The 24,514-nt window shown below is 40.0% G+C and overlaps 1 protein-coding gene across 1 annotated transcript in view; it reads right to left on the reverse strand.

Moving 5' to 3' along the window:
- Positions 1-17,005: 17,005 nt before the first annotated feature.
- The window catches only part of LOC134793612 (uncharacterized), a 32,728-nt gene continuing 25,219 nt past the window's right edge, over positions 17,006-24,514 (reverse strand). Inside the window, exons 13-19 of the mRNA XM_063765235.1 lie at positions 21,424-21,620; positions 21,073-21,157; positions 20,583-20,762; positions 20,105-20,272; positions 19,498-19,582; positions 19,024-19,229; positions 17,006-18,593 (exon numbers count right to left, since the gene is read on the reverse strand). Of these exons, the coding sequence (XP_063621305.1) occupies positions 17,661-18,593; positions 19,024-19,229; positions 19,498-19,582; positions 20,105-20,272; positions 20,583-20,762; positions 21,073-21,157; positions 21,424-21,620 (1,854 nt within the window). The 3' untranslated portion in view covers positions 17,006-17,660. The remainder of the gene's footprint in view (positions 18,594-19,023; positions 19,230-19,497; positions 19,583-20,104; positions 20,273-20,582; positions 20,763-21,072; positions 21,158-21,423; positions 21,621-24,514) is intronic.

Here is a 24,514-nt window from a genome sequence, read left to right on the forward strand (position 1 = left end):
ATCAAAGTGATAATATTTTAAACGATGGAACCATAAATATCTTGGCTTTTAAAAAGTATATCTACCCTGTTGACCTGTTTAATATAATAATCTACGTTTTAAAAATACTTTTTACGATGTTTCAGTATTCGTCTTCGGTCTCATTATTTGTCAGAACTAGAAACATGTATAATAATGAGATTTGTAATCTACAAAACCGCTTACATAAATGAAATTAAAAAAGAAATTGTTATAAAAAACAATCGTTATTTATGATAAAATATATTATCCGGGAAAGAACTGAGGCAAAAATTTAAACTATCCAGTATCGATGTAGGTAATGTGACTTAGCCGTCTTTGTAAAGGGCAGATGCTGTTTGTTTAAATAATGAAGTGGGCCAGAATATTACATTTCGGACACGACCATGATAAGCCGTTTCAAAGGGAATGGCGGGCCGAGGTAAAGCTGCAGGGCAGCAGAGCTTGGAGATGAACAAATAGTGGTGTATTAAAAAGCAACCTAGCGGACCGCAAACACGATATTGATCTCTAAAGCCGTTGGAGGTCGAAGAGCGTACTCTACGAAACACCAAAACCCTGTGCAAGAGCCCAAAGGCCGAGTACGCCCCAATAATCAAAATACTTATTATAAATAACAAACTCCATAGGGTTGTAGACTCAACAAGTCGCACATTCGAGGAAAAATGCAAAGGTCAAGCCGCAGGAGGGTCCGAGATCACATTGGTTAAATTTCAAGCTCTCTTGTCTCGCAGTTAGGCCTTCTATGGAAGCGCAACGTGATCAGACGGACTGGGCCTTCAGCGTTTATGCGGACCCCGGCCTTTGGCCTCACTTAGCCAAGTTCTGCTCTCTTGCAGATTGATATTTGGCCTTGTACAGAAATGTGCCCCTGTCTGAAGCTCCCCCGGGCCTTCGGCCTTGCTTTTTAATACATTCGGCTATTCATAATGATAATCATATTTATTTGCAGAAAAAGGGTTATTGGTTCTTGTTTGAGGTCAGCTCCATTGAAGCTCAGTCTTTGACCTCGCACGATTGCGCCCGCTGCCAATAGTTAAAATAAATTTTAACACCTTTTGCGGAGCCCGGCTTTTGGCATCGCTTGCAATTGGGCATTGGAACAGTTTAAGGTCTACTCTCCTGCGAAAGCTCGGTTTCAGCCTCGCAGGAAAGCGCGCCACAATCGGACGCTCCGAGCTGCCTGCTCTTTCTTTGCGGATCTCGCAGAAAGGGGTAGGAATGGGACGCTCCTCTCCAGTTCTAGATGGTGTTGGACCATTGTTTGAGTGAAATATTGTTACAATAGTAATTACTGGCAATGTAACCCATTTCTCACAAGCAATAAAGATTATGATTATGATTATGATTATAAACCTAGAATGTTCACAGCATTTGTGTTCATATTTGATCTGTCTCAAACATCCACTTGTAGGTATATGTGGAGGCTCTACATCTCCTACATCCATTGATGCATTGACTAATTTGTTATGAACCACTATTGAAGCATTGTGTGTCAATTCATGCGCAAGCTCGTTTCTTTGTACTGGCGTCAATTTAATTTTATTTTCCTGATTATGGGCAAATGTGGGATCAAAATCCATAATAATACCCTCACATCATAGAGAGAACGTACTTTTTAATTTTGTCACACGAAAGGCTCCATTTCTAGTCTAAAAAATTGCCACTCATGCCAAATCTAAACGCGCCTTTATTCACGAATAACTGTGATTGCTACGTGTTTTTTCTACCTTAGTCTACCGCAATACGTCAACGAAGGAGGTTTCGCGCTCTTGATTTACGAGTAATTTTGGTTCTCTTCACCGGAAAGGCACTTTGTCACGGTTAGTACACATTATTATCCATTAAGTAATTTGGTGCTATCTATTGCAAAAAAATCACCTTGTTAATAATGTGTTAATGATGACATTCTAGCCTTAAAGACGATAAAGATAATAAAAAAAACCGTCGAAAGTTCATTCCACTCCAATTCAACCCTCTCCATTCCTTCCAATATTTTCGGGTGAAGGAAATTAACCAGTTTGGAAGGAAATTAACAATAATTTTGTATGAAAGATGTGATACCTTTTTATGTTTTTAGCCCACAGCCCAAGAGGTTTATGCACACATACGCTCTCAAATAATAACTCGTGTTTTGAAACGTATGTATGTCCAATTCTTTCGATTTCGTTAGACCGTTTGACAGAGTTTCAGGGTTACTTACCTATACCCGACACTATGCCATGGGAATCCTGTTGGTTGTGGATATTGCATATAAATAAGCAGATAGGCGCGTAAGTAGTTTTTTTTTTTCATGGCAAATATTGTAAATATATCGGATAGATACATCATATTTCCAACATTTTATAAATGCGGAACATTTTGACCCTATTGAAACTTATCTAACGCCTGTTAATGTAAAATTTATGCTAAATAAAATACTGAAAACTTTTGATAGTCCTTGAATAAAGCTCAAGGGCGAGCCCTCCGATGGCAGATATTTATGAGGAGGGTCTCACAAAAATCTGCTCCCGGGAGCCTCTTCCTGTGCTAAGTTAAAAAAACGAGTTGGCCGTATCAGGGAAATTTCTTGAAACTTTGTAACCGTCCAGAGGCCAAGGTTTAAAAAAATCTAGAAAGTTCATGAAACAATGGTCCAACACCATCTAGAACTGGAGAGGAACGTCCCATTCCCACCCCTTTCTGCGAGTTCCGCAAAGAAAGAGCAGGCAGCTCGGAGCGTCCGATTGTGGCGCGCTTTCCTGCGAGGCTGAAACCGAGCTTTCGCAGGAGAGTAGACCTTAAACTATTCCAATGCCCAATTGCAAGCGATGCCGAAAGCCGGGCTCCACAAAAAGTGTTAAAATTTTCTTTTAACTATTGGCAGCGGGCGCAATCGTGCGAGGTCAAAGACTGAGCTTCAATGGAGCTGACCTCAAACAAGAACCAATAACCCTTTTTCTGCAAATAAATATGATTATCATTATGAATAGCCGAATGTATTAAAAAGCAAGGCCGAAGGCCCGGGGGAGCTTCAGACAGGGGCACATTTCTGTACAAGGCCAAATATCAATCTGCAAGAGAGCAGAACTTGCCTAAGTGATGCCAAAGGCCGGGGTCCGCATAAAAGCTGAAGGCCCAGTCCGTCTGATCACGTTGCGCTTCCATAGAAGGCCTAACTGCGAGACAAGAGAGCTTGAAATTTAACCAATGTGATCTCGGACCCTCCTGCGGCTTGGCCTTTGCATTTTTCTTGAAAGTGCGACTTGTTGAGGCTACAACCCTATGGAGTTTGATATTTATAATAAGTGTACGGATAGTACATCTTCACCTCTGACCTTATTTTTCAAAAACTGCATCTTTTGTGCGTTGGACATGGAGCGATTATGATGTATGGCTTCATTAAATAGATCCTTGAATGAAACCCACTGTTGATAGTTCCCACTAAACGGCGGTATGTCCATGACGGGGGTTGATTTCTCACGGTGAGCCATAGACCATATTTTAGAATTGATCGATTTTTTGATGTCTTGGAATTTTCTCTCATATTTGTAGAACGTTTGATTGTAGGTTTCGTCGTCTTCGAAAAGTTCACTGTCGATGTCCCAGTGAAGCGTGTCAATGGTTGTCCAACGAGACTGGACTGATTTGAGTAAATCTTCTAATTCCCACTTTTCATTAACGGTGGAGAGGTCTATGTAATGTAAAGTACGCGCGAAGGCCTTGAAGTTGCTCTGTTGTTTTCTCATCTTCTCTGACAACTTGGCAGCATCAACGCTTTGTTTTTCAGTGAAATTGAAAATAGGTGGAATTGCGAACCCTGGATTGACTGGAGCCCGGGTAGCCGTCTTTTCCTGATTCTCAGATTGATTGTCTTGAGGGACGTCGCGGCTCTGGTGATTTGATGGCCCAGGATGCATTTCTTCAATTTTTGACTTTTCTTCGGACCAATTGGGCATTGGTGACGATGGGTGTGTTGAACGTTCTGCTGGTTTCGGTGAGATTTCCCTAGGTCTCGGTGATATAGGAGCCCTTTTAGCTGTATCCAAATGATCTAGCAATACAGACCGAGCTGATTCGTAGAAGGCTTTGGTTTTGTTGTAAGTCTTTTCAGCAAAATAAGTGCATTCCTCGTTCTTGAATGCTATCAACCTTGTATGATTGCTTTGAAACTCTTGCCAGAATCCGTCGAGGCCGGTCAACTTGTTATTGATGTTAGACTCAGTTCGGCGGCTTGGACCATCTTTTTTGTAGTTCTCAAATAGCCTGTTCATATTGGCCATGAGCTGATTTTGATCGTTGCGAATCGCTTCCATTTCCTTTTCTAAACTCATCTTGATTTTTGATTTATTGATGGATAGGTGTAGATATTGATAATAAGTATTAATCAACAAATTATTGACAATACTGTGGCCACTGATTTTTGATGTTTGATAATGATATTGATTTCTTGATTTAATATTGATGATAATTGCTGCAGCACTGATAATGATGATTTTTCAAGTTCGAGATTCCTCTTACTTGGCTTGATTGTAGACGTCTCTTGATAATCTTGATATATTCGATGATGAACTGATGCTGTTCTCCTATGACAATGAATATAGTCAGGCTCTGGATGAGTCACAGCGCCTGTTCAATCCGCACGGTGAGACCCGCTTGTGGGAGGCCGTTTGGACGAAATCACTGTCACAGTCACTGATAGTTTCGAAGGACCATAAGATGTACGGATAGTACATCTGAGTTGATATGATTCTTGATGGTAGATTGCAATCTTGATGGAAACACTGATTTCGGTATATTTATTTATTGATAACCAAGGTATATGAGTACTAGCTAGGAGCACGTATAAACGTAAACTAATTCATAAATCGATGTATGGCGTAATCGCAAATACAGCAATTATTATAAAGTCATTGTATTTAATGCTGACGCGAGAAATGTGCGATGCTTGCATTGTACAATAAGTATTTTGATTATTGGAGCGTACTCGGTCTTTGGCCTCTATCTACACAGGGTTTTGGTGTTCCGTAGAGTACGCTCTTCGACCTCCAACGGCTTTAGAGCTCAATATCGTGTTTGCGGTCCGCTAGTTTGCTTTTTAATACACCACTATTTGTTCATCTCCAAGATCTGCTGTCCTGCAGCTATGCCTCGGCCCGCCATCCCCTTTGAAACGGCTTATCATGGTCGTGTCCGAAATGAAATATTCTGGCCCATTTCATTATTTAAAAAAACAGCATCTGCCCTTTACAAAGACGGCTAAGTCACATTACCTACATCGATACTGGATAGTTTAACATTTTGCCTCAGTTCTTTCCCGGATAATATATTTTATCATAAATAACGATTGTTTTTTATAACAATTTCTTTTTTAATTTCATTTATGTAAGCAGTTTTTTTAGATTACAAATCTCATTATTATACATATGTTTCTAGTTCTGACAAATAATGAGACCGAAGACGAATACTGAAACATCGTAAAAAGTATTGTTAAAAAGTAGATTATTATATTAAACAGGTCAACAGGGTAGATATACTTTTTAAAAGCCAAGATATTTATGGTTCCATCGTTTAAAATATTATCATTTTGATTTTGACCTATAAAGTTAATTTAGTCCTGTAGCGCTGGCTATATTTTGAGCCCTAACTTAAAGTAATATTAAAGTCAATTATTTTTTCGCTTACGAATAGTGTTTTAAGATGTTAATCTTACATTTTGTTTTGTGTCACAGATATTATTTGCTTTTTAAGTAATTTAACAATTTGTGGTAATTATTTTTATTTTGAATTATTTTGAAGAAAATAATATTCTAGAGAAAACATGTAACTGTATCGCATTTAGGATAGTTTTTTTAATGTGAAAACATAGTTTGTGTCAATTACGTCCATTGCAATCGGATACTATGCCATACTATTCAAAATGACTCAAAAAATAATTAAAGTAAAAAAAAAAAATGCTGACATCGCATTTAATCGTGTCAAAATGTACATTACATGTTTTTGTGTCTTATTAAGGCATAGCTTCATAAGATTTTTGATAATTTTGTTCTAATAGGCTATTACCATAAGGGGCTGTCCATAAATTACGTCATCGATTTTTGACGATTTTGGACCCCCCCCCCCTATAATCATCCAAAAATCATGCTTCAAATGACCCCATTTCCTCCTACTTCATGCTACCGTCATCCGATGTCCAGACCCCCCCCCCCCTAATTTGAAATGACGTAATTTATGAATAGCCCCTAACAAAAGAATATTAAAGTTACTAGAGTTCACATCTTATTAATTTAAAAGGCGGGATAAATAAGAAATATGAATTTGTGTCAGTTTCATCCATTGCATAAACAAATAATACAAAAATAATGTTTGCGTTCATACGACGCTAGTGGGTGGCTCTAAACGGGCAACGCGGGCCGTGCAGGGGGGGCGGGAGCGGCGGGCGCGGCGCGACCTTGGCGTGGCGGCGGGTAAGGACCTCTCTCTAAAAACCACACGTTGCGTACGCAGCGCATGTTTACTTCGCCTGTGCGCCAAATGAATATTACTTCTTGAACTTAATTTATATTAATGTTATTAATATTTTTATTTCTATATCTAATATCTAATCAAGTCTAACTTCAATATGTCTTAATTATATGGACTAATAAATTTTAATATAAACATGTATAAATTTTTTTTCCTTATAAATAGCACAAACCAGTCTTTCCATACTTAACGTAAATTATGCACATTATTTTTTTAATGTATTTTTTTTTGTTCTTAGCATTTTTTTATAATAGGTATTATTAATTTCACGTATTGAGGTTATTTAATGCCTGTTTATTCTGATGTTTTGAATACATTTAGTCATTTAATTTACCTTAAATAATAATTACCAACACTTTTGATAGTTCAAGCTTCTTGGATAATAATTTACCTTTGGGTTCAATTGGCGAAAAGGACGTTTTGGCGAAAATGAGTTATATCCACTACCGTAGGCTCAAAGGGCTTAACTGACAAAACGCAATTTTTCAGGAGAGCCAACAAACAGTTTTGTTTTGAGAAACGAAATCAGACCTTTTTTGTTTGCTTGAATTAACTGATGCCTGTATGCGGCTTATTCCTAACTTTTTGAGGTCTTTTAAACTGATTTCTTGAACTTATAATACAATGCTTATTTACGAAAATAGCATGTTTGTTTATCTTATTAGAAAAAGGGCGTAATGTTCTAAAAATTAAACTGTTTTAGTACCATTTGGCGTAAATCCAACAATTTTGTTGCAATATTGACAACTTGCATTTAGGGAACACTATACTTCTAAGTACTATAATTTACATTTTTTTCCGAAAAATTATAGAGATGTATTCACTGTTAAGTTTTCCCCATTTTTGTTATTTTGGATACTTAAACGTCGAAAAGGTCGTTTTCTTAGCCACAAAAACAATGGTTTTTTTTTTATTTGTTTATATTATTTCATGGGCGAGGGGCCTCTCGCGCATGAGAGGAAGCCTGTACTCAGCAGTGGGACGTATATAGGCCGAAATAATGATGATGATGATGATATTATTTCAACATAATCACTGCTGTCCCACCATTTATGTATATTGATATACTTACAACAATTTGTAACAAATTAATTTTACTATAGAAAGTATTACGCGTTATTTCTGTTTGTAATGTTAATTGGATTATAAATTTTACTTTTACATACTAACATATTATTAGGTACAATAGTAGTTTTGAAATTTCGTATGTCTATTCAGTAAAACTTAATGAATATGATCGCATATTTATGACATTACATTAGAGTAGAAAAAGGCATACGGCCAGGCTTGCGTACTTCTATGGATTTAAAAGCAAACGTTATACCTAGACATTAACTTTCATAAGGTTAATCCTGTTTTTAAACAAAAAAGTATTAATATTATAATCAATATTAGGGGCTATTCATAAATTACGTCATTTCAAATTGGGGGGGGGGGGGGGGGGGGGGTCTGGACATCGGATGACGGTAGCATGAAGTAGGAGGAAATGGGGTCATTTGAAGCATGATTTTTGGATGATTATAGGGGAGGGGGGGTCAAAAATCGTCAAAAATCGATGACGTAATTTATGGACAACCCCTTACCAATAACCCAGTCACAAACAAAACTAATAGTATTAGCCATAATTATCATTTGAATATAGTCATGTTTAATCATTTTCCTAAAACTGATGAAAAAGTACCCACTAGTTCAGTTTAAATTATCAAAATTTAGTAACCCTATAAATAAAGCAATGAGCACATGAGCAGGTAATGCAAGTACCTACTTAATGAAAAAAATTTACGAGGTCATCCCACTTAAACACAAAAAAGGAACAATTACAAACCCGAAATTATACATAGTATGGAGCCGTATCTCTTACATTGAATTATCTAACACTCGTATAAATATCCATTAGTTGTGGGCGTAACGTACATTTAGCACTCAAAAAGCTACTGCAAAGAGGCGTAACGTACAAAAAATTACCACATATTTAATAAAATTTCCGATGCAAAAGGGCGTATCGCACGCAAAGTTGGGAGTTACGCAGTTGTATTCGCAGATCCGGCCAAATGCGTTGGAAAATTGTGTTCAAGCATTGATTTTTCATAGGGCTTAACGGATATTTTTTTCAAGTTATCGAGATTTTAAATATATTATTCGATAGAAAAAAAAAATACTGAGTATAACTGCATTTTCGCAATTTTGACCCTTACGCCCTTTGAGCCTACGGTAGTCGTTATATAGAGTTTTGTTCAGAATTCCAAGCGCTTTCGTTCTGTATTTTGAAAATTTCGATATCTCTTAAAAATTTGCCTTTACGACCCAATTTTTGCACTATGAGCTTGCAACAACAGCTTATCACAAGGGGCGTAAATGACCAGGTATAAATTAGAAATTCATAGATATTATCGTAAAGGTTACCGCTAAATATAAATATTGTTGTAAATGACTTACATGTCTTTTGTCGTCCGACTACGGCAACGCAAAAGGAGGGTTATGATTTTGACCGGTATGTATGTGGGATGTGGGTATGTATGTATGTTCATCTGTTCGCTCATAACTTCTAAAGTACTCATTATAATTTGATAAACGATATGTCATTCGAATCGTCTTAATCGTCCGCTGGTTATAGGCTATATGACGTCACAAAAAATGAACACTGCGCCCTCTAGAGGTCATAAAGTCACGAACCAAAAAAAAATAATAAGTAATGATGACGTGTTGTATATCGTTTGAAAGAGCTCAATTAGCACATTTCAAATATATACATATTGTTAGCTTTTGCTTTCAAAGCATTTACGCTAAAAGTTTTTTCGGCAGTTATCTTTGTTCATGGGCGTAAAGGTCTAGAATGCCTAATAAATAAATAGTTTTATGGGTCTTTTATTACTAAAATGTAATGTTTGCTCTTCAAATTAAAAACCTCAGCTCGGTGTTTTTCAATTAAATTAATTAAAACAATAAATTATTGCAGCTAAAGGTAACGGGGTCTAAATAACACAGAAATTACTACTTAAATAGGAATTTTCAAACCGTATTTTAAAATAAGACCACTTGAAATAGTGAACCAATTATTACCTATTATAACATACTGTATAGAATTATAGTCTTTTGTTAATTAAGTAAACGTCCAAATGCTTGATAATAATACGCTCATTGTAATCATCGCTAGGCGATCTATTACTTCCCTTGTTATGATTAAAAGCTGTTATGTTATGATTGTTATAAGGCAGTGGGACATTTACTTTACCTTCATTCCCGAAAATTAGGTACTTTTTGAGCATGTAATTATTTTGTATTATTTGTGTTTTCTTCTTTATTTAATTTAGGTCTTAAGTTAGGGTTTTACAATGTGAGTATAAAAGTACAATATAAAAACACTTACAAATCATTACAAAAAATAACTAAACAGTTAAACACATTATCAAAACCTAACCTAGGGTGCCGCCGGCAGCGGGGCAGGGCCCAAGCTGCCGGTAGTCAGGGCCGTAGAGTGAGGAACTGACGTACTATACGCGCCGTGTCCAAAATTACTGCCTTCTGCATCTGACCCTTGATCCAACCACCCAGCGAGAGTCTCTCTAGGTGTTGGTCGAGACTCTTCGCTATGAGGCCATTCACCAACACGATTATAGGAACAATCATCGTAGAATCAACATCCCACACGGCGGTTATCTCATGAGCTAAGTCGAGGTACTTACTGGACATGTCCTTCTCGGCCTTCACGAGATTCTCATCATGGGGGATGGTGACGTCGACGAGCACGGCCCGGCGCTGCGATCGATCTATCAGCACGATTTCAGGCTTATTGGCTACAATAGTTCTGTCAGTGATGATAGATCGATCCCAATAGAGCGTGGTACGGCCATTTTCGAGAACTGGCGCAGCTGAGAACTTCGCGGTCCACAAGGCCGTATGGCCAAGGCAAGCTGCTGGTGAATAATTTTGGCTACGAGATTATGTCTGTGCAAGTACTCGCCGTTAGCAAGATGAAAACAACCGGAAATAATATGCCTGTGTTTTCTTTATTATTGACGACCGGTCTGGCCTAGTGGGTAGTGACCTTGCCTATGAAGCCGATGGTCCCGGGTTCGAATCCCGGTAAGGGCATTTATTTGTGTGATGACACAGATATTTGTTCCTGAGTCATGGTTGTTTTTCTATGTATTTAAGTATTTATATATTATATATATCGTTGTCCGAGTACCCACAACACAAGCCTTCTTGAGCTTACCGTGGGGCTTAGTCAATTTGTGTAAAAAATGTCCCATAACATTTATTTATTTATTTACTATATTATCAAAAAAAAATGAATTATAGCTCTAATCGGGATATACCTGGCATAATCAACTACCGTTTGATACATTTTTAAGCTTCGTAACAGTAAATTATGCTGAGAAGAGTTAACATGTGTACCGTGACTGTTAACTAATACACCCCGAATGTGGTATAAAATAGTCTGATAACGTAACTTACGACCCCCTAATAAACAAGATTCACTAAATTATCAATAATTTCATGGGCGTAAAGAGGCGAAAACAGGTTAAAGAGACTAAAATTTTGAGTACTTTTCCAATACACATCAAAAACATTGCTCGATAAACAACAAAAATATTACAAAAAAAACACATTTTAAACATTTAAAAAAAAATCAGTTTTTCGCGTCTCCTGAAAAGTAGCATTTTGTCCTTTACGCCAATTGAACCAAAAGGTATCGTATAATCGTAATAATATATATTACTAAAATTAATAAAATCAGTCTTTGTATTGTGTATCAACAAGGTACATATTATAGTTGCACATGTAAGTGCAAATATTTTCATTGCATTCAATTCATGCTATGTTGTGGGGGGCGTAGCTAACGATAATCGCAAGCCAACATTTTTTCTCATGATTATACCAACCCGGTGGAGGCCGTATCAGCAAAATAATTAAAACAATTATTCTGCTCCTCAAACGAACATATATTTTTTTCAATAACTTTTTTTAATTTATGAAGTCTTGTACCTATTCAATGTACACCATCATCATTGTAATTGACGTTGCTTGCCACGCTTCATACATCACAAAATTAGCAATACATTGCATCTTAAAATAATCTTAAAAAGTGTACTAAATATCGAATATAAGTTATTTTTAAAAGTCGCTGATGTGACATTCTCATTCAAAAGGTAGGGACCACTTTGTCGTTTACCATAAAGACGAAATTTTATTGTATCTTTATACAAATAGCCTGTCAGAGAGTTCTTATGGCAAGGATAAAGTGCTACATTTTGATTGCGAACGTCACGAATGTTGGTCAGTATGAGGAGCCTACATTTTATTTTTAAATATACTTACGACATACTTACTCCCACACTATGAAAAGATTTAATGTAATTATGCCTCCGAATGAAATAAATACACTGTAATGGCTCCTCTACACGATGGGCTAACGCCGGCCACTCCAAGGGACGCATTTATGCGTTAGAGGGAGCAAGTGATATTGCTATCTCATTCTACCGCATGGTTGCGTCCCTTGGAGTGGCCGGCGTTGGCCCATCGTGTAAAGGGGCCATAATGTTCATCTAACAAGCACCTTACCCGCGTAGGTAGCCTTCCCCGCGTACGCCGTTTATGCAAAGTTTTATTTTGCCAAATAGTCAAAAACCGTTGTTGAAAATGACCCAAATTATGAATGTTGTCTTGATGTGGCGTTATAATAATGTAGACGTAAACTTAATAACATGAATTTTTTTTTGTGGCAGATACATGATGTTTATAAGAAAAAAAAATATTAAAAATAAAAGCGGTGGATGAATTTGACACACATTTGATGGAATAACATATTATAATATCCTGTGAAGTACAACACTTCACTTACCGACTATAATTTTATTTTAGGCATTTTCGGGTCACTATTAGGTATTTATTAAATGTCATTATACCCGTGGATAATAATGACACAAAATGCGTGTGTACGTCGGAAGCCACTTTGCTTTTACAGGGAAACAAAGAATTTCATCTCGAATATTTTTTTACCAAATGCTGTTTAAAAAAAGAAATACCTAAATTTCTACCTAAGCAAATACCTAGGATGACACAAATTATTATTATTAGGTTTGGTATGTGGTCTGGAAACTATATGTAAAAAATAAGCAACATTAATAATCTTATAACTTCAAAAGTTATTGCTACCGGACTAAATTTATATAATTTAATCTAATTTAATTTCCTTCTATTCGTGTTTCATTACCATCCCTTGGTTTTTCATTTCCATCTGTGCCTTCATTACATTCCTTATTTGTTTTCCAAAAGTATAACTAGTATGTATATAGGTGCCTTTCTTAAAATAATATACACAATACGTATACACATTCACGATATCAAAATCTACACTGTAACTTCAAAATAAAAAAAATCCCCTTAAAAACCGGGCAAGTGCGAGTCGGACTCGCGCACGAAGGGTTCCGTACCATAATGCAAAAAACGGCAAAAAAAAAACGGTCACCCATCCAAGTACTGACCTTGCCCGACGTTGCTTAACTTCGGTCAAAAGTCACGTTTGTTGTATGGGAGCCCCACTTAAATCTTTATTTTATTCTATTTTTAGTATTTGTTGTTATAGCGGCAACAGAAATACATCATCTGTGAAAATTTCAACTGTCTAGCTATCACGGTTCGTGAGATACAGCCTGGTGACAGACGGACGGACGGACGGACAGACGGACGGACGGACGGACAGCGGAGTCTTAGTAATAGGGTCCCGTTTTACCCTTTGGGTACGGAACCCTAAAAAGTGGCAAATCGGCACGAAACGGTAGAACGACCTATGCGAGTTACTGGCCCTGTGGGACTGTTTGAGCATGACCCACATACGCAGAGTCGCTGGCCTTGAATGGGTTAACGTAGACACATTTTTTTTAGAAAATGTTCTAGCTTCAAGCAATAGTAACACTTAATGTGTGTAATACATAGTTGGTCGTAGAGTAATATAAATATTTTACCGAGTGTTCGTTTTTACGGTACCTAAACGAGTTTTTTGCGTGTTTCTCGCAAGTTCAATAAGTAACATGACTCTATTAATAAAATAAAATAAATAATACGTCTTAAGACGCGTTTAGTATCCAGTATCATGTTATTAATCACTTTTTGTGTAAAGCGCCTGCATGTTTTGTGTGCGCCTGAACTGCCTGCAATGAAGATGTGATATCGCTATTTAAAATAAGCAGGCGTCTATATATATTTTTATTCAATTCCATATTACTCGTTAACCGCTCTCTGAATTTCATTGTGCTTCATACATGTGGAAGCACATTGCGAGCACTAACCTTAGGCAGTACTTTCACCTTCGAGTAGGCAGCCATTAGCTGGAACTGGAAATGCGCCCGCCAACCTGACGTCAGGATGGCGGGCGTCATCTATTTCTTAAATATCTCTGGAGTTTAAAGAGCACATTGCTCCAATTTTGGCGCACATTTGGCACATTGCTAGCACTAACTCCTGACGTATACCGCAGCTCCATTTGTTGATGTACACCCGCCATCCTGACACTCACGGATTTTTCACTAGACAGAGTCCAGACGCGCGCGTGAACACAGCAGCAGAAAAAATTTGCTCGGTTTTTTGTTGTAAAAAGAGGTCGGGGAGATCAAATTTACAAAAAGAAGGTGTTACATTTCACATGTAATATTTTATTTACATATCATACGTTTAATTCCATTTAAACACAATTATTATATTTTAGTCTCATGTAATTGTTGGATTTATCGATTACGCCCACTACAAATTGCGGATCGGTCGAGCGACAAATCCGACTTCTCATCTCTCAGAATACAATAAAATTCTTCTACGAAAATGTGTTAAGTGTGCGTGTTGTGACACTTGTCACTCGTCCGTACACAAAAAGAGATCGAGGTTTGCAAGATTTGTCTTTAGGCTCCTCTTCACGTTGGGCCAACGCCAACGCCAACGGACGCAGCCATGCGGTAGAATGAGATAGCAATATCACTTGCTCCCTCTAACGCATAAATGCGTCCCTCGTTGGCGGTGGCGTTGGCCCAACGTGAAGAGGAGCCTTTTGACGTGTGTCATTTTCTATGTATTTGTGTCGTCATTACAGATTGGATTTTGTATGTAAGAGTGTGAGAAGTGTGACTGTGTGCACCTTTCCCCCCGCAAAAAATGGCAGAAAAATTTGTACGGTAAGATATCGCTTGGGCCCTCCCTTCCGACGTGTCGGAAGCCGGTGTTGCTCGAAGATGGTAGTATTTGATATTCATAAAGTGCATTATAGTTAATGCCTAAATATGTTACTCTGTATCTTTAGGTATTTAAATAAAAGTAAACAAAAACCATAATTGAATTGAATTTGAAACAAAATGTACCCTCAAATGGCTCCTTAAGCCAGTTGAGGGTAGAAGAAAACATTACACGATCAAATAATGTAGATTAAAGTCAGGTCGTTCAGTGACTGATCCAGGCGGTTTTGTAATTGATCGGTTAACCAATAAATGTTATAACTACCCGAAAATGTACAAATTGTTTGTTTACTTTTATTTAAATACCTAAAGATACAGACTTAGGTAAAGCGTTTTGACTGGCCTCAAAGGCATAAATAAAGAAGTTAATAATAAAAAAAAACTATGGGTTGATATGGTATTTTATTTATGTATGTTTTTGATTATACTCGTAATATTTTATTGTATTACAGTAACATTGATTAGAAGTCAGTAAAACAATCTTATAAAATTATGTAAGTTGCAGAGGTCTGCATGAATTAATGTATTATATGTGAAGTCAATAGAAAATACCAACAAGGTATTTTTTACTGTTTCCTATGGTCTAATTCAAATCGATTGACCATTGTGAATGGAACGTTAGAATAATCTTTACACCGAGAATGGGCGAGTCAGTTTACACTTTCAGAGCAATAAAGCTCTTAGGGTCGGTTGCACCAAACTGTTCGTATCGTTAAAGAGTTCGCTAAATTTTTATGTACGGAAAGTTTCATAGTAAAGCGCCGGGGGGCGCCGGCTGACGTTGATCAGTCTGTCAAATGTGGTTGGTGCAACTGGCCCTTATTCTTTGAGCCTGGCTACTTGACGCCACGTCAACGAAGTGTCAAACTTGAAACGGAACTTTATGCATATGCACGTAGGTCTATGTTGCTCTGTGGTCAGTGACGGATTAATCCGTTGAATCTGCGGTTCCGATATGTCCGTCTTTGGCCTCGAAAAGATTAAGACAAAAAAATTTGATAAAAAAAATACATACATTTGTAGAACTTAGGGCATGCAGTACCGGTTCCGGTACCAAGAATTTCATTTCCCGGTTCTGGGCATGGCTGGAACCGGGATTCCCGGTTCTTCCCGGTTCTCAATGCATATTAAGATTATACTTAAGAAATTGTTTGTGTTAGTGTACAATCTTTATGAATGACTTATTTTCATATAAATTATTACATACGTATTGATAAATGACTTATTTTATCAAAAAATCTAGCGTTCCAACCTATTTTACGAAACCAACCTGCACACGGCCCTCTACAGTTTGAGACTTTGCCTATGCTCGCTCACATTTTTGTAAATCTTCCGCTACGCCCCTTTGGAAATTCCCAATACCTAATCACTACAAGTCAATATTATTGCACGCGCTTTCATCGCAAAACCTTGGCTATAGGCTAGAGCCACCAGCCCTGCGAATCGCTGGTTTACCTCCGCCTGATGGGCATGGCATTACGAGTTACACGGGAGGCCCCGTAGTCGATGCACTCAGCACTATGACCCGACCACGGATTTTTTTCATATAAAACCAACTTCCTAGAAAGAAAGATGAATATTCGAATATACCTAATATCCTACTTACTCGAGCCAAAACGTAATATCGATTGGAATAAGTACCTACTTTACCAGGTTAATTTGTCGGGTTATTTGGGTCCCCCGTTTCATAGCAACATTATTAAATGTGATTTAATGTCCCGAGCTAAAGTACTAGTATTAAAATGGGAATAAATACGCATATTGATGAGAACCGGGAAGTACCGGTACCGGGTCTTCAGTACCGGTTCTTTCGTCACAATGAAATTCCCGGGAATTCCCGGGAATTTGAGAACCGGGAATTCCCGGGAGCATGCCCTAGTAGAACTAGATTGACAATATTTTCTATAATATCAACAAGAATCATTCTTAGGCTAAAACTTAAAGATATAAAAACAATGAGTTAGTAACAATTTTTCACAATTGTTAATGAAGACAATTAGTTTGTTCAAAATTACCAGAAAATTTTAAATTACTCTATACTAATAATCTTAGCAATGGCAACACAGAAATGAAAATGGCCACAAATGTTATGCAACTATATAAAAATCTTGCTTAAGCGTTAAATACAAATATAAAACAACATTATACGCATCTTTGACAGGTAAAACAGTACAGTGACTAGAAGAAAATACAACGAAAATAGGTTTAGGTGGGTAACAGTTACTGGCTATGAACTTAACCATATTGGTTAAGTTCATAGCCAGTGGCGGATTTGCCCTAAGGCCCAGTAGGCCCGCGCCTAGGGCGGCAAATTGTAACAAAAAAATCGCTGATGATAACAAGAAATAATTTAAAATGTAATCAATAGGATGGGTGCTGACAAAGGGGCGGTTACAGGGCGGCAAAGACTGCAAATCCGCCACTGTTCATAACACGACAATTATTAATATTATATGACATGTATATTACCTAACAACAAGCTAACATAAACACGAACCACACATTAACACTTCTATCACAACTAATCAAACAACAAACACAAGTTGACATGTCGAATAGATCACATTCACAACAATCTGCTCTATAAAAAAGAAACGAAGATAAATTATCACATTAGTTGGACAGATTTGATTTACTAAAATATAAGCTCTCCTAAGTAAGCTAATAAGCAAAATATTTATTTATTATAAACGTTTATTGAAGTATACGTCAATTTACACTATAATCATTCAATTTTAATATTAGGTAATTTAATACCACAAAAATGTAAAAATCTCTAACGCTTCCAATCCATTGAAATTTCAATCGCTCGTTATTGCTTTGATATGCCATGTCGCACTTTATTTCGCCATGAAATTAATAAATTTCTGATAGACACCGCAAGGAAATATCCACAAAATAAATCCTTACTTCTCTTCAGCCCCACGTATCAAGTACTTCGCTACACATGTTCAAGTAGAATTTGGGCGACAAAATTTTACTGTATTGAGCACAATCATTTGAGTACATTATGGCACCCGCCATCGTCGTAGCGTTAGACTCCATGTATTTACGTAATACTCTTTCTAACTCAGCAACAGCCAAATTATTTTCTAAGTAAAAGTCCTTAGAGAGGCGGAAACATACCTCCCACAGTTTAGTATCGACAGGGAAAATACTGATGCATCTGTCAATTACATTTGCTGCTTTTACTGACAAGTCGCTTTCCGTTATAAGAGTAGTGGATGTAGCGATGGGTTTCTTTGGTATATATTTCATTTCATTGCAACAACACGGCAAACTCTGGTATACAGAAGAATCTATCACAGGATAGGGATCTTCGTTGAGTATAGTCAGAGATATGTCTTTGATTCTCTTGGACATTATATTAGTTATTACAATTTTGAGTTCATCTTCTTTGCGCAGATATTTGGGAGAGGCGCTTTTGTTTTCATTGGCCTCAAATTCCGTATGAGAGAGGTAGAGGCGGTCTTCCTGCGGACTGGATTTTAGATTCTCTAACAGAAGTTTTAAACAATCAGAATACTTTTTGTTATGGAAAGCGAGTTTAGCAGCCATGTTAAGGTTGTTGGCGAGTATGTCCTCATTAATATATTCCCTTAGAAGCAGAATGATGTCGTCGGCCCATGATTTCTTTTTGAAATCCTTGCAGGACGTGAGGGGGTTGAGTCTCGGTTCTAGAGGTTTTCTTTGCGACCCGTCGATATCGAAGGGAAACATGGTGTCGATCCGGTCGATGGGCTGGAAGAGGAACTTGTTGTTGGAGCGGCTGGCGGGGATTTTGATGACGCGTTTAGTCGTTTTCATCATTATGACGCGATTAGTGCCCTTTTCTTTTTCGTTGTTAGTCTGTAAATAAAAATGTAGGTAAGGGTGGTATTCCATCTGTCCAATTTCTTTGTCCAATGTCAGTGCGTCTCACTCCCTCATTAAAGCAAAATATAAGTGAGACAAAGACAAAATTTACTAACAATCTTAGAGCAAATATGTGTTACGTTTACATAATACCATTCGTAAGAAAGTGATTTTAACACGTTCGCTACGACATTTATTGTGACTTTTAATTAAGGATACTTTGCATTGGGTGTTTTGGCCCAGTGAACCCTTTGAAAGCGACGCCTATCGTGTGCGGCGCGTCATCGTGAACCTCGTCGGAATACAAGAAGGTTGATATTGGGCTCGGGCTCTAGCCTCTTTTGACGTCTTTGGAGGTCAAAGTGGAATTGTTTGAATGTTACAAGAATGTGGTATACAATATCTAGGTGATCGTTTGACTTACTTGCAAATGCATATTGCCAGTGGCATAAATCCTGCCATCGTCGTCAATATACACGGTAAAGTCCCCTCCACACGCCACGAGCGCCTTGGAGGGCCCGTCGTCGCGTGGTGTGGTGGGGGTCTTGGCCTCTTGCGCGTTGTCGGGCTGCGAATCCGTCCGGATCCTTACTTCGGTTGGTATTGGTATTTGTTTTCTGTCACCACTTCCTATAAGTAACCAAAATAAACATTTAAGTGAATATGAAACCCGTTTATTCGCCGTTAAAAAATTGACAAGTTATGGGAATAAGAGAAATATTAATTGATGTGTTTTGAAGACGTATGGAGGAAGGTATAATTAAGAACAACAGATCTCTGCACATTGTATTATGAAATACGACGCAGTTACTGATCTGTTTGCAAATGGTGCACTAGCAGCTTTAGATCTGGATGCGCTCTAAAACGAAAATAAATAGATTATTATTAAGATACTGACCTAACTGTCCGTCGAAATTCAAACCCCACGAGTACAGCGTGCCCGCACTGTCGATGATGCACGAATGATGCCAACCGGCTGACATCTGTAAAATAAAAATTGATTTAATTTTAATTCAATTCAGTGATAAGGTGAAAATCGATTTGCAAAATTTCAAAGATGCACCACTTAGCGCCACGTTCATGTTCAAATGTCCCAATATTATGGTTAGGCGGGCTGTATGACGATCGGCGTTAGCGTCGAGCGTGCACATTCAGAGCGTTTGTCGCGAGGCTTATAAGATGGGTGCAACTACTCTACCGGTGTCAATACGAGTGCGCGTTACGGTAAAATACGGGTCGCGCGGCCCGGTGGAAGGCGAGTCTCGTCGAGCGGACTTATTGCGATCTCGCGCCTCAGCACCATAGATCTTGCTACTGAGCGAAGTAGTGACTAAATATTGGCGTTATTCATAAACGCGTTACTGGCCTGAATTAGCTATGAATCGTTGGTCTTTATCTGTCATTTTGGCTTATGTATTTGAAAGAAAGGGATAAATTATAATTTAACTGAATCGGGCTTGTAGAGTTTCATGAATAAGGGGGTATATCTATTGAGTGTACGGTACCTGTAAGATGGGTGCGGCTACTCTGCTGGTGTCAACCCTCGCGGGTGCGAGGTGCGGGTCGCCGGGGCCGGGGCGGGGGGAGGGGGGGTCGCGGCGCGCGGCCGCGGCGCGCACCTGCTGCGGACTCGCGCCCCAGCACCACAGCTCACGCTTTTGAGTTAGCGCCAACTGAAAAAAAAAACAATCAAACAAAGCAAATTTTAAAATGATCCTCCTCAGGTCAGACTAGAGTAGGTATATTATATCACAAGTGGTGAGTAGCTTTGGACTTACACCACAGAATAAATAATAGTACTAGGTACAGAAGATTCACTCTCTAACAAAACGCGTCTGTTACGATTAAGAGAGATATGACCGCTAGGTGGCGACAGCGCCCCGCGCGGCCTATGGCTAGCCACCAAAATTGGTGTGGGACGGATGTACTTGTAGCTACTTGTTGCGACGCGACGAAATCGCGGAGTGAGCTACGCCTGCTTACACTGTGAAAGTATCCGACAGCAATGTTCTCCACGGGGTCGAGCGCGACACGCAGGGGCAAGGAGCTCTTGTCGCGCGCGCCGGAGCCGAGCTGGCCGAACACGCCGGCGCCCATCGCCCACACCTCGCCGCTGCGGGTCAACACCACGGTGTGACACGCGCCGCAACCCACGCGCAGGACCTGTCGGGTAAAGAAACAAGATTAATTTATACGACGTAGAATTTTCGTTGAAGTGAAGTTGCTACTAAACTCGGTTTTTATATCCCAGACACTAAAATAACAATTTACTATGCAATATTCTGTACCAATTTTATACTAAATTAAAAATCGGTTGAACAAATTGGTAAATTGAACTGTCATTAGTAAAGGCCATAAAAAAGTTATATTTCAAAATCGTAGTAAAAAGTATTACTTCTAAGGTCTTCTATCCTATTATTGAGAAATTCGCTGTCTGAATCTGGTTGACTGGTAGCAAAAACAATCTCCTTACTTTTCTGCCCTGGAACTTGGTGACTAGCTGCGGAGTCCATTTGTCATCGATGGTGCCGAGACCGAGCTGACCGTGCACACCCCACCTTGAAAGAAAAATGTTCATTTACCCATTTATCAAAACTGCAAACTCAACTTCAATTTGAGACGTAGGTTGGACAGTAAGTACACTAGGGGTATGTCTTTAAAGAATCACGCTCAGGTGTAGAGCCAGCCGCCCAGGTTGACAGCAGCCGCAGAATGACCGACATATACAGTTGCCATGTCGCGCCCGCATTAAAGAGCCGCGCGCCGTGACCGTGTCACCCTGAGCTTACTATGTATGTCTGTCAGGCATATCTACACTACTCACCCCCAAGTGTAGAGCCGTCCGCCCTGATCAACCGCGGCCGAGTGGTAATGGCCAGCGGCCACGGCCGTGACGGGCGTGCCGTTGTCGTGTCGCGCCCGCATCAGCGAGCCGCGTGCCGTAGCCGCGTCACCCGCCGCGCCGGCCCACGCCGCGCCCACGCCTAACTGCCCGTAGCTGTTGTCGCCTGCTGCGTATATCTGCCATGGAACAGTACGATATACAACCTGTAGTAATTGACTGCTTGACAATGAGTACGAGCATAACCCCTGGGGCGGCAAAGCGATGTTTTAAATTTTTCGCGCCGTGCGGCGCGCAGCTGCGAGGCGGCAATTCTTCAATATTAAAGATGGCAGCCGCTGCATGCGCGGTTTTAGGAGAGCGAGCGTCCATTTCGAGGCAACTTGCCGCACGAGGGGATAATGTGGTTCAGCGTGATGTTGTCTGGGCGAGGTGTAAATAATCATTCCGTTTTAAAATAAAGTATTCTTTACTCGTAATGAACTTATACTTTCAGAATCCTTTCTCCTCCTACTCGTACTTCGTTCAGAATTTTATCCAACGTAGCATAAGCTAAGCAAAGGCGTTCCGCAGGATATTATTTGGATAAATGGCTACTGCGGTATTTGTTAAGGAAACAATCGATAACCCAAAATAATAGGTCAGTTTTTTTTTAATTAAAACCAAAATATTACTTTGCTAATCCGCGAAAAGATAACGTGCTAGTCAATCAGTGCTAACCCGTTATACTTACTTGCGTATTTTAACATGCAATTAATATTCCCACCGCAAAAATAAATACGCAAATAAATATAACAAACCACCACCAAAAGAATAAACCTCGACACGTGTTTCGCCTCTCTACGAGGCATCCTCAGAAGTTGTTGACGGTCTGACGCCCGGCAACGGAATGACCTGTCTAGAATGGTCGGCCATATTTATACCTTGACCACTCCCCCTACCGTGCAAGTGTGAGTGAGATGGAAAAATTCGTAATAACGGCGCTGACGCAACATTCAATTGTTCGTTAAGAATCATGCCCCTAATTGTTGTACCTAATTATTTCCAGTTGTTCCAGAACACCCAAACGCAATCCATTTTCGCAAACTTGTAAAATATCAAAAGAATGATTCTCAGATAAAGTGTGACCTGTATCTAATAAGTGCTTTGCAAAATTGGACTTCTCTGGATGGTTATGTCTATATGACGCAACATGCTCTTTATACCTAGTAGTGAAACTACGGCCCGTTTGCCCCACATACACTTTATTGCAATCGTCACAGGTAAGCTTATAAACTCCAGAGTTTATCCCATTCTCGATCTTATCTTTGCCATTGCAAAGCTTTGAGTGCAAAGTGTTATTTGTCTTAAAGGCCACAGGAATGTCGTTAGACTTCAAAATTTTGTAAATTGCATCAGACAACTTGCCAACATAAGTTCTGCTCGCTTTATATTTCTTAATCGGTTCAGAGGATCGCGCCGCATACAACATAGTGTTGACCAAACATTCTGGACAGCTGCACGATGTTGTTTGGTTAGTTTGACATAAAGTCGTGCCTGTTCGGCCACGCAAGCCGTTTTCAAATAGTGAATAGAATCAGGCGTTACTTTGCGAAAATCCATACTAATTAAAACCAAAATATTACTTTGCTAATCCGCGAAAAGATAACGTGCTAGTCAATCAGTGCTAACCCGTTATACTTACTTGCGTATTATAACATGCAATTAATATTCCCACCGCAAAAATAAATACGCAAATAAATATAACAAACCACCACCAAAAGAACAAACCTCGACACGTGTTTCGCCTCTCTACGAGGCATCCTCAGGAGTTGTTGACGGTCTGACGCCCGGCAACGGAAACACCCGCCCGGTTTGGAGAATGGGATAAAGTCTGGAGTTTATAAGCTTACCTGTGTTGTCTACTGGAACGCGCAGGGGCTACGGTCAAAGATCGGACTCCTGCGCCGCTTCGTCACAGCGCAGAACGTGGACGTGATGCTGGTGTCCGAAACGCTCCTGCGCGCCGAAACCGCACTAAAGATCCCCGGCTACGTCATCTACAGGAAGGAGGAGCTTCAACAGAATGGCGCAGCTTACCGGGGCCTCGCAGTCCTAGTCCGGAGGTCCATTGTTCACCAGCCGGTGGAATACCAGCCCCTCGACTCCCTCTATGCTCTGGGAGTCGACATCAGAGTCTCGGGCCACGACCTCCGGCTCTACGCCATCTACAGGCCGGGAGGAGCACCCGGCACACTACGGAGAGACCTGCTGAAGCTTCTCAGTCCCCCCATGCCGATCATCATGGCCGGGGATTGGAATGCGAAGCATCAAGCGTGGCACGCATCGAGGCAGAGCGCAGCGGGCCGCGTGATATTCCAAGCCGCCGAGGACCACAACTTCGAGGTGTCCGGACCCGAAGAGCCGACGCACCACGATGTCGCGCACGGGCCTGACACACTTGACTTTGCGATACACAAAAGTATCACCGCAGCCATCAGCCAGGAGACCCTACCCGACTGACCATCGGATCACCGCCCAGTGCTCCTGACCCTGGAAGACCTACCGGTGAAAGCCATCACCGCTCGACCCAGACGCCGTATCTGCTGGGAGACGTACTGCGAAGCCATGGAGGGGAAACCCCAGACCATGGCAGTCTCTTCAGCAGAGGAAGTGGAGACTGCAGCCTCCGCCATCACCTCCGACATGCAGGACGCGCTGAACACAGCGGCGCACACCATCCGGAGTGACGGGAGACGCCCTCTCCTGCCACAAAGGATCCTGGACCTCATCAAGCGCAAGCACGTCCTGAGGAGAAGATGGCAGACTTCACGATGCCCCACCCTTTGTTCGGAGCTCAACGCACTCGTGAAGAAGGTTCAAAAGGAGCTCAGCGACCACGCAACCATGAGTTGGGAGAGCCACATCGCGTCCATAGACGGTGACGTTCCCTCCATCCACCGTCTATGCCGACAACTCGGCACGACGCGGGACTCGACTCGCCCACTCAAGGATACCAACGGTCTGCCCAGATACAAAGCGGAGGACAGGGCGGAGATCTTCGCCGAGTGTCTGAGCAGACAATTCCAGCCCA

The sequence above is a fragment of the Cydia splendana genome, chromosome 9 (assembly GCF_910591565.1).
Source record: "Cydia splendana chromosome 9, ilCydSple1.2, whole genome shotgun sequence".
NCBI lineage: Eukaryota > Metazoa > Arthropoda > Insecta > Lepidoptera > Tortricidae > Cydia > Cydia splendana.